At 32.1% G+C, this 12,500-nt stretch overlaps 1 protein-coding gene across 1 annotated transcript in view; it reads left to right on the forward strand.

The window, feature by feature from the left end:
* LOC137619017 (uncharacterized) overlaps positions 1–12,500 on the forward strand; it is a 160,446-nt gene that overhangs the window by 31,290 nt on the left and 116,656 nt on the right. Inside the window, 1 exon segment of the mRNA XM_068349216.1 lies at positions 530–659. Within this exon segment, the coding sequence (XP_068205317.1) occupies positions 530–659 (130 nt within the window).

Here is a 12,500-nt window from a genome sequence, read left to right on the forward strand (position 1 = left end):
TATATATATATATATATATATATATATATATATATATATATATATATATATATATATATATATATATATATATACACACACACGCTATCATCTTTGGTTAAATAATTCAATAAAGAATTTATTACCTCTGCTAAGAATATTTTGTTTTTCTATGCCTATATATAAATATTTGATTGTTCGTTTGTTTGTCTGTGAGCAGATATACGTCAAACATTTTTTGCTGGATTTTCACTACATTTTAACAACGGATAGATATTTTGCTACGAAAGAACCCATTAAATTTTGGAAGTAATCCGAATCAAAATGACGATTCTGGACCAACTTTGCACTTCTCACCATACACTGCCAGTATATGAAGTGGGGGTACAAAGCCCGTAGACATGTGCAAAAACAGTAAATACCGGCATGGTCAAAATTTAGTAACCATTTCTGATTGCTTATTTTAGATTAGATTTGTCTAGTGATACTGCATCCCCGTCTTAAAAAGTAAAAAATTAGTTAATAACAAAACTCTTTCTTTTGTTCGCAGCTCCTCTGATGGCGGTGTATGCAATCAGGGGCCAGACCGTCAGGCTGCCCTGCAACTGGACGTCCTCTCCGGAGAACCCTGTCATCCTGGTGCTGTGGTATAAGAGTGGCACCAAGACACCTGTCTTCAGGTAAGGTTCATCTCCGTGTTTTATTAGCTAAGAGATTGTAAGAGTTGCATTTGGTGATGTTCTGCGGTAAGTCTCTTGAATATATTAATTCAGAATCAATATACGAGTCTTTAGGTAAGAGGCCTTTGGGTAGTTTCCTTGTTTAAGGTATTACTTGGTTGGATCATGTGGCTACGTTGTTAATCTGCATTCAGATAACGATTTCTTTTCTTTTAAATTATCTAACTACAATGGGTAATATATGATAATCACTGTCATGGAGGGAAAGGTAATAGAATTCATGCTTCCTGACAAGGATTAACTGTATAGTTTTGTGCTTTGGTAAATGTTTTACGGGATTACTTGGTAATTTGTCCAGGTATTTCACTTATATGTTGAAATAGGAAGGAAAACACGTCTTCAGTGTATACTATATTACATTATTAGGTTTAGGCCATCAAGCCCTTTCCTGGAACCAGGTTCTTTCATTCAGCAGGATTCAATTTAGAGGAATTAGTTGGTTAGTGATATTTTTGGGGGACAATTACCAGAACTCGTGGATCAGATGGCTAGATTTGCTAAGGAATGATATGAGTTGGGTAGGCGCGGTTGGAGAAGATAATGCAATGAATAAAAATATATGGAAAAAGTTGAATCGAGCGACCGACCTGGCTATACATTGGGACGAAGGATTACTTCACATGTAAGGATTTTTTCTGCACAAGAAAATTTTCACTCATTCATGCGCGTGTTTTCACACAAGTGGATTTTTTCCCCAGCGACCACGTAGTTTCTATAAGACGCTACACTGGAACGACAGGAGTTAGCAGTGAGCGCGGCTAGTAGATTGCTGCTGCTCAGAAGAAAGGCCGCGGGGAAATAATGGTGCTGGGAAGAAATGCCGCTGGGAAGAATTGCCACTCAGAAGAAATGCCGCTCGTAAAAATGGCCGCTAAGAAGAAATGCCGCTCAGAAGAAATGCCACTTGCAAGAAATGCCGCTCAGAAGAAATGCCACGCGGAAGAAACGGAAATTCTTCCAAGCGGGCAGCGTTGGTATTAATTGATGTTTAAACCATGTGGATAAAACCGCGTGGCAATAAACCGCTAGTGTGAATCAAACCTAAGAAGATCGAAAGAATACGACCTGGACCTTCATTTAGCTGATTATTGTGACGGTCTGTTTTGAAAGGTTGATTGTTTAATATGTTTTGGTAAAGGTCGCCATTGATTTCAATGAAATCTCTATGCTATTCTACTTCGGCATAAAAATTGTAGACAAGGGAGATTTACTTTCTGCATAATTGGCAGATTGATAATGGGTTTTAAGGTGAGCGTAATTATATCTCTGGACACCAGTATTCAGTTAAATCAATCGCTGTATTTGTTTAATTAAGTATTATGTTGAAGTGAGTTTTATACTTATGGGGGGGGATGACTAGTTTTGTTTGAGAAGATTTATTTATCTCTCTCTCTCTCTCTCTCTCTCTCTCTCTCTCTCTCTCTCTCTCTCTCTCTCTCTCTCATCTATTCCTCTCCTATACATTCAAGATTTTCCAAATTTGAGAAATTTATCTACTCTTGAAGCTTCTTTATACTTATTCTCTTCCTCTCTTCTCCTCTTCCGTTCTTTTCATTTTATCTCGTTCTCTCATTTATTTCCTTGTTACCTGATGTTTAATGTTTAATCTACAATGAACAAAATCGTGCGTAAGGTTTAATTATAATTTCTTATTTATAATGGTTTCTTTTTCAAAAGATGAATGCTTTAGGGTACCTTCTTGTGCATGTAAGTTCGTCTGTTTGTATATTTTGTTTATTTATTTCAAATGTATTGTTTTGTCTATATTTGTACATGACGAACGATACTCATTTGCCATTAAGATACTCATAAAATTGGGAATTTCTTAGTAATTATTATTATCATTATTATTATTGTTATTATTATTATCATCATTGTTATTATCATCGTCTAAGCTACAACCCTAATGGAAAAGCAGGATGCTATAAGCCCAAAGGCTGCAACAGAGAAAAGTAGACCCATGCGGAAAGAAAGTACAGACAAATATTCTACTGGAGAAATAATGAACAATTAAATATAAAATATTTTAGGATCAGTAACAACATTACAATAGATATATAATAGATAAATAGCAAAGAGGGAGTTATCATTTTGTTCAACGTAAAATTCGCTGCAAGTTTAAATTTTCTTAGAACTAAAAAATAAAAAAACATAGTAATATTATCGATAGATTTTCCTAACTTCTGAAAATTTTAAAATTGAAACCGAAAATTGTAAAAATCAGCGTTTTTAAAACGTATAGACATCTTCAGTCAATCATGTAAAACTAGTGTACTCGACCCGTCAAAATGACGGCTAAATATTTACATAGATATGTGCACACGCACACAGATTCAACCCTTCCCATCCTCTCTCCTCTTCCTAACTACAATGTCTCTCACCTTTGCTTGAGGGAGTTATACGTCTGGCTATGCCGCTGAGAGTAACTGGAGAGAAATGTATATATATATATATATATATATATATATATATATATATATATATATATATATATATATATATATATATATATATATATATATGTATATATATATATATATATATATATATATATATATATATATATATATATATATATATATATATATATATATATATATATATATATATACATGTGTGTATATATATATATATATATATATATGTATATATATATATATATATATATATATATATATATATATATATATATATATATATATATATATACATACATACATACATACATACTCAGAAACTTTCTCCTTATTATATATGGGAGACGGCCTCAGATATTCTGAACATTTGCTGTAAATTTAGACATGATAATGTAATTAAGAAGATCCACGTTTTTGTTTCCGTGAACACATGGAAATTCGGGCTATTTTTCCAAATAGATCTAAAATTATGAACAGTAAATTCTGGGTATTTTCCCCACTAGAAATCTAAAATATGAACATTAAGTTCTGATTATTTTATCCTCTAAAGATCTAAAATAGGAACAGTAAATTCTTGTTATTCTCTTCACTAAAATTCTGAAATATGGACTTTAAATCCTGAGTTTTTCTCCACTAAAAATCTAAAATATGAACATTAAATTCTGAGTTTTTTTCCCCACTAAAATATTAAATATGAGCAATTCTGAGTATTTTGTCCACTAAGAATTCAAAATATGAACAGTAAATTCTGAGTATTTTCCCTTTCTAAATATATAAAATATGACCAGTAAGTTCTGAGTATTTCCCCTTCTAAAACTCTAAAATTTTAATAGTAAAATCTGAGCATCCCCCCCCCCCCAAAAAAAAATCTAAAGTATGAACAGTAAATTCTGAGTATTTTCCCACTAAAAATCTAAAATATGAACAGTAAATTCTAATATTTTTCCAAATATATCTAATTATATGAATAGGAAAATATGAGTATTTTCCCCTGTAAATAATTAAACATGAACAGTAAATTCTGAGTATTTTCCCCACTAAATATCTAAAATATGAACAGTAAACCGTGAGTATTTTCTTCACTAAAAATCTAAAGTATGAACAGTAAAATCTGAGTATTTTCCCCTCTAAGAATCTAAAACATGAACAGTAAACCCTGAGTATTTTCCCCACTAAAATCTAAAATATGAACAGTAAATTCTGAGTATTTTCCCCACTCAAAATCTAAAATATAAAGAAAATATTCTGAATATTCTTCCTACTAAAATCAAAAGTATGAACAGTAAATTTTGAGTATTTTCCTACATAGATCTAAATATATGAACAGTAAATTCTGAGTTTTTCCTTACTAAAATCTAAAACTTTAAAAGTAAATTCTGAGTACTTTTCCCACTAAAAATCAGAGATATGAGGAGAAAACTCTGAATATTTTTCCATGTAGATATAAAGATATGAACAGTGAATTCTGAGTATTTTCCCCACTAAAATTTAAAATATGAACTGTAAGTTCTGAGTATTTTTTTTCTACATATCTAAAAATATGAACAGTAAATTCTGAGTATTTTCCCCTCTAGAAAACTAAAATGTGAACAGTAAATTCTGAGTATTTTCACCACTAAATATCCTAAATTTGAATAGTTAATTCTGACTATTTTCCCAACTAAAAATTTAAAATATGAACAGTAAATTTTGAGTATTTTCCCAGCAAAGATATAAAATATGAACATTACATTCTGAGTATTCCCCCCCCCCTCCCCCATAATATTATAAATATGACCAGTAAATTCTGAGTATTTTCCCCATTATAAATCTACAATGGGAAAAATAAATTCTGAGTACTTTCCCCACTAAAAAATTTAAAATATGATCAGTGAATTCTGAGTGTTTTCCCCAATAAAAATCTAAAATTTTAACAGTAAAATCTGAGGATATTACCCACTAAAAATCTAAAGTATGAACAAAAATTTTTTAGTATTTTTCTCACTATAGATGTAAAACATATTTTTCCCACTATAAATCTAAAACATATTATTACTGTTTTATTATTACTAGCTAAGCTATAACCTTAGTTAGAAAAGCAAGATGCTATAAGCCCACAGTGAATTCTAAGTATTTTCCCCACTATAAATCTAAAGTATGAACAGTAAATTCCTAGTATTTTTTTCATATAATTCTCATATTTCTTCGGCAAACCTCAGCAAATTCTCGAGTCGTATATGAGGATATCTCTACGCCCTAGTTCATCCTACCTTGAGCTGCGTTAATTAAGCAGCCTCCATAATTTTAAGGCCTTGTTTCTGAACTTCATTACCAGGTTTGCTCTCACTGGGGCGTGATGTTCTGCAAATTTTCTTTTAATAGTTTCTAACAAAGAAGCGGAAATAAAATTAGTTTTTATTTAATGCGATGAGGTATTGTTTGGAAAGGAGAGCGGGGTGTTTGACTTTCGTATATATGTCATATTCATATATTGAATATTTACTTAATGCAAACTGTGTCGGAGAGAGATGTCTTAATATTTATAAAAAAAAAAAAAAAATTGTTTAACTTTCCTCATAGGGCAATTTCCCTGTTGGAGCCCGTGGGCTTATAGGATCCTGCTTTTCCAATTAGGGTTGCAGCTTTGCAAATAATAATAATAATAATAATAATAATAATAATAATAATAATAATAATAATATTTTGAGAAAACGAAATTCATCTCCAGCGCTCCTGACCATAATAGTTATTTAAATTTATTCCAATATATGATAAGCCCTCAGAAGGATATTGGGAGTTCAATGGCAGGACAGGATTATAAAATGAAACTATAAGAGAGATTACTCGAGTGCCATATGCGGAGGAGATCATAGTGAGGGGTAGATGGAGATGGTTTGAGCATGCTGTTCTCACTCTCCAAGAGAGATTAGTTCATCAAGTGTTCAGGTGGACTCCACAAGGAACTAGAGGAGTTAGATGACACAGGCCCACATGGCTGAGGACTATGAAGCGTGAAGTAGTAGATGATGAGTGGAGAAGTATTGAATTTAAAGCTCAAGATAGAGTCGACTGGCAAAATCTAACCGAGGCCCTTTGCGTCAATAGGCGTGGGAGGAGATGATGATGATATGATAAGCGGAAATATATATGCAAAATATTTTGTCAAATTCCTCATTATTATGCGAAAAATATTATCTTCATCATCCCATAATAAATAACTTTGTAATTATTTTTCAGACTTTTGTGCAATAAATAGAAAAATAATTCTTGCAGCGAACATCTCTCTCATCTTGAGCTTAAACAGAAAGAGCGAGCTCCTTAACTGGGCAAATATGTGTTAGTAAAGTGAAACTGGGTGAAAGCCAAAGTTATCCTGATAAAAGGACCCCCGGAAATGAAATACCTTCGGGTAAAGCCAAAGTTAAGGAGAAAATGGCAACTTAAGTAGCGGGCAAGTTGCCAGACGCCACTGGGGAATGAAACTGTTAATGTGCTTGTCGTCTGCTTGGTTGTGCTATGCGCATGCGTGGGAAAGAGATCAGTTTATTGTTTTGGGGAAACATTTACAGTGATTAGGTTTAATTGTTTATATTATTATGACTTAGAATGTTTATTGATAGGGAGATGGTGTTTAATTTCGTGCTAGAAGCTGTGATAATAGATACAAAGGTCCTCTTTTTAGGTAAGAACTATGATAATAGTGACTGTACTTCTGTGCATTGGGATGGTCAAATGAATATCTAAGCTCCTCTTCTGTAAATTTTGATGACTCTTCTTATTTTTTAAGACAGGGGAGTTTCATACATATGAAATTTTTACATTTAGGAAACTGTTGATCTGAAATTGTATATTTGGTGTATTAAGGTTCCTTATGCGGATAAAATCAAATGTTAATTATAATTTAATCTAGTTAAGCAAGATATGCTATGCGGAAAAAAAATGTAGCAACAGTAAAATACAGTAATTTTTTATGAAAATTTTTATGATAGAATAATATTATATAGTACAGTTTTTCGAGGAAAATGTTAAAATTATATTGTATTACAAAATAAAGTTCTTTTGGTGGGAGGGAAAATCTTATTATAATGAAGACAGCGAAATAGGATTACGTTTTGTTCGTGGAAATAGAAAAAAAAATTAAGGAAAATGAGTGAAATATTAAAGTACCGTTTATATTGATGAGGAAATGTAAAAATACTATATATTTATCTGGTAGAATTTATAATAATAGTGAAATAAGGTCTATTTTAGTGATAGGAGTTCTGATATTATATTTTTTTTTTCAAAGAAAATTCAGGATAACATTGAAATAAAGATTATTTTGCCAGGAATAAAGTGGTTTATTATTATTTATTATTATTATTATTATTATTATTATTATTATTATTATTATTATTATTATTATTATTAGCTAAACGACAACCCTAGTTGGAAAAGCAGGGTATTATATGCCCAAGGGCTCCCACTGGGAAAAGAGCCCAATGAGGAAAGTAAAAAAAGAAATAAATAATCTTCTTGGGAAGTAATGAATAATTAATATAAAATATCCTAAGATCAGTAACAATGTTTAAATAGATCTTTCATAATCTACGAAGAGAGTCTTATGTCAGCCTGTTCAACATAAACTTAAAATGTTTAAGTCTTATCAATTAAATTACGAATATTCCACAGTTTAGTCACTGCTAGAATATAATTCCAGAATACTGTATAGTATTGAGCCTTACGAAAGACAAGACTGTGAGAATTGACTGCAAATCTAGTGGAGAATAGTATACTTTTGGAAAGATCTATATGCAAAGGAGGGTTAGAATTGTGGAAAACCTTATAAGGCTTCCACTAATTTGACGACAGTACCAGACATTAAGATATAGGTCAGCGCTAAGAACTTTGATATCCCTCAAAGTTTTGGCCAGAAATTCTAGACGAGTGACCGTTGGATATGATTCAGATAGGAGAGCGATGTTCAAAACATGGTAGAATAAGATGGTATAATATTTCCCCAGGACAGGCAGATATATCACAAATCAATTTCAACGTTGATACTGATTTTGAAATATCTTATTACCTCTACCAACGAAGTTGGGAGGAGGTTATGTTTTCGCCCCTGTGTGTCTGTTTTGTTTATTTGTGAGCAACTGGGCCCTGACCACAATTTTACTCATAGAGTAGTGAAACTTTCAGGGATTAATTGTTAAGACATGAACCTAAATAGATTTTAAAAGTCCTAGGTCAAAGTTGAAGGTTGAGCTAAAAGTTAACAAAATTAACCCTAACCTTAATCCCAAGTTCGCACATGGCTGTAGACTTCAAACCCGCTTACGGTCTGAATTGATCTTGGGAAAGGCAAGCTGGTTTCGAGAAATAAGCTGCCTTGACGGAGGTCTGCACTCACAGTACTTTTGTAGTATTCATTATAAATTACTTTTCATGTAGTTTATTTGTTTCCTCAAGGGGGTATTTTTCCTTGTTGGAGCCCTTGTGCTTATAGCATCTATTTTTTCAAACTAAGGTTGTAGGTAATAATAATAATAATAATAATAATAATAATAATAATAATAATAATAATAATAATAATAACAATAATAATAACAATAATAATGATATGTCTCCGATAGCTCTAAATACTTTCTTAATATTACTTTATACATAGCGTGCCATATTGACAGTTAAAGGAAGTTTTTATTTCTTTTCAAAATCTAAAATCCTTTGTAGCCTATATATCGGACCAAATTTTTACCTATTCCAAACAATTTTACGATAGTAAAATACTTTTTTTTTTTAACTTTTAACAATATGACACATGGATTTATTTCCTAAGGTTTTATCAAATAAAAAGAAGTAATTTTTTGGTTTTGAATAATTATAATTAAAGAGAAATAGGATTTTAGATTGTAGGCAAAATGTATGTGTATGTATATAATAAAGATATCGGTTGTAATGGAAAGAAGACATGCCTCACATGCTTCTCCCCCCCCCCCCTTCCCGGAGCACCTGTGGTAGTTATAAGCAAGCCGATAAAGACATTACCTGTACAACACGTGATGGCTAAAAAAGGAGACAGAAATGAGTTGGCTAATGAGAATTCTCACCTCTCGGGTGTGTGAGGAGCGAGGCCTACGGGGGGGGGGGGGGGGGGGGGTTAGAGGAGAGAGGCCCTTGGGGGGTGAGGAGATGAGGAAGTTGGTTTTTTTTTGGGGGGGGGCAAGAGGTGATTGGTTTTATATTGAAATTTCGGAAGGGGAAATTTCGACAATGTTCGGTTTATATAGTGCGTCAAAACAGAGAGAGAGAGAGAGAGAGAGAGAGAGAGAGAGAGAGAGAGAGAGAGAGAGAGAGAGAGAGAGAGAAGGGTAAACAGCAAAGAAAGATGGTGATAGACATACATAGACACGCAGACAGGGAGAAAAAGGAGTAAGACAGAGAGACAAGGAAATAGAAAAATGGAGAAAGCATGAGGCAGATTGAATGGAATAAAAATGTTGAAAAGATGTAGATAAGAAGATAAACAACGAGACATTTTAAGTATTGACAATCTTATGAATACAGAGAGAGACAGAGTTAAAGCGAGAGAGAAAGTAAAAGACAGATAGAGAAATACACAGGAAAGGTGACACAGAGTGAGAGACGGACACTTATCGGGAGACGGGATTACTGACATTAAGGTCAATCGGTCAAAACGTCAATTCTAATCGCAAAAATAATTGCTTAATTAATTAGTTCTTTAAACAAAAAGGCATTAGGTTACAATAATGGGAAAAGGGAAAACTTCATAATCCCTTGACTATATTATTAGAGATACAGAATGGTTGGTTTCGACCTGGCCTTTCATTAGAAGGGGCTAGCGTTCGATCCCAAGTATGAGGTAGAAATTTATTTCTATTTGAACACGATGATGTGTTGATATTTATCCATATTGACTCATTAGGGGTAATTTGAATGAATTACTACCAATTGTGTCACGTGGTGGGCCGGGATATCGGGTAAAACTCGCTGGTAAGAGACTGATGTCTCGCCAGGTAAATCCTCGGACAGCTAGGTAGCGTCAGGCTCCGATATCTTTTATGGCCTCTCGTGGCATGGTTGGTTTTGACCTGGCCTTTCATTAGAAGGGGCTAGCGTTCGATCCCAAGTATGAGGTAGAAATTTATTTCTATTTGAACACGATGTTGTGTTGATATTTATCCATATTGACTCATTAGGGGTATTTTGAATGAATTACTACCAATTGTGTCACGTGGTGGGCCGGGATATCGGGTAAAACTCGCTGGTAAGAGACTGATGTCTCGCCAGGTAAATCCTCGGACAGCTAGGTAGCGTCAGGTTCCGATATCTTTTATGGCCTCTCGTGGCATGGTTGGTTTCGACCTGGCCTTTCATTAGAAGGGGCTAGCGTTCGATCCCAAGTATGAGGTAGAAATATATATATATATATATATATATATATATATATATATATATATATATATATATATATATATATATATATATATATATATATATATGTGTGTGTACACACACACACACACATATATATATATATATATATATATATATATATATATATATATATATATATATATATATATATATATATATCTTGCGTATATATATATATATATATATATATATATATATATATATATATATATATATATATATATATATATATATATATATCTACACTTAACATACATATATATATATATTTATATATATGTATATATACATATATATGTATATATATATATATATATATATATATATATATATATATATATATATAGAGAGAGAGAGAGAGAGAGAGAGAGAGAGAGAGAGAGAGAGAGAGAGAGAGAGAGAGAGAGAGAGGGTATATATGTACATATAATCTTAAAATGTTTTTCACTTTTATTAATCATAATATATAAAAATTATTCCCCTCTTTTACCTGTTGATATAGTATATATGTATATTGATGTCTGTATGCATTTTATGAATGGTTGAGTCTCTGTCAATGGTGTTCATCATATCCCATAATGGGAATCCATCCAGCCTAGTCTGAAATGTTTTCTCTTGTTCGAAGGGAGTTTCATTTCCCATCTAGAAATGATGAATTTTTAATTAATCGTCCTCATTAACATTCATTGTGTTCCGCTCTTTCTCTGGGCTTGAACGGTCAAGCGTTACTCCTTTTATTTAAAAAAGCTCCCCTCTTTTTTCGCTATTTATAGTTCCATCTACGTTTTTTCACTATATAGTTTGTTTATTTTCTGCTAACAAAGTTCAATATTTTCTTTATTTATTTTTTTTTTTGGGGGGGGAGAAGGGTTATGAACATTAAATTTTGGGAAAGGTTATGAAGCTATGACTATAGTTAGTACCGTCATTGTCCATGAATATAACTTTTGGGAGAGATAGAAATGTAATATTTCTGGAGAATAGGCTTTTTAAAGGGTAAATTCTCTAGTTTGGCTACCTACGCCATTCAGATTACGCTTCTGGGCTGTTTTTTACCTGTTATTAGGTTGAGAAAAGACAGTCCCTTACAGCTTGTTCAGAAATCAAAGACCATAATAGCTCAAGACCTTGATATTTCTATGACATTAAAGCAATATGACAACGTCTCTCTCTCTCTCTCTCTCTCTCTCTCTCTCTCTCTCTCTCTCTCTCTCTCTCTCTCTGTCATTCCGTGTGACATCTTAGTAAGAACTGGCTAAAATATCGATATCACAGATATCGTATAGTCAGTTATCTCAGCATTTAAACACATAATGTAAACTAAACATCAATATAGGAAGACACCTGCATCCGGTGGCGACACAACTCTTTCTCGCGATTCGTATTTGTGTTTATTCTTCATAAAAATGTTACATTGCTGAGATATGGTATTCACATCCTGCTATGATCTGACTACAGCACTTCTCACACTAGCTTCTACTTCCACAATGACCTATTAGGTCATGTGTTTTAAACATGTAATATATAATTATTACATATGTATATATATATATATATATATATATATATATATATATATATATATATATATATATATATATATATATATAGTTGATAGTTGGGTTCCTCTCTGGAATCGCACCTTAAGTAAAATTAAAATAGTCAATTGTTATCATGCAAAATTAATAAAGATTAATGTAAATTATCAAGGAAACTATATATATATATATATATATATATATATATATATATATATATATATATATATATATATATATACAACCATAGCTGGAAAAGCGAGATGCTGTAAGCCCAAAGGCTGTAACGGGGAAAAATAGCGCAGTGAGGAAAGGAAATAAGAAAATAGGTATGCTAGAAGAGAAGTAATAAATAATCAAAATAAAATACTTTAGTAAGAGTAACAACATTAAATTATATCTTTTATATA

This window comes from Palaemon carinicauda, chromosome 25, assembly GCF_036898095.1.
Source record: "Palaemon carinicauda isolate YSFRI2023 chromosome 25, ASM3689809v2, whole genome shotgun sequence".
Taxonomy (NCBI): Eukaryota; Metazoa; Arthropoda; class Malacostraca; order Decapoda; family Palaemonidae; genus Palaemon; species Palaemon carinicauda.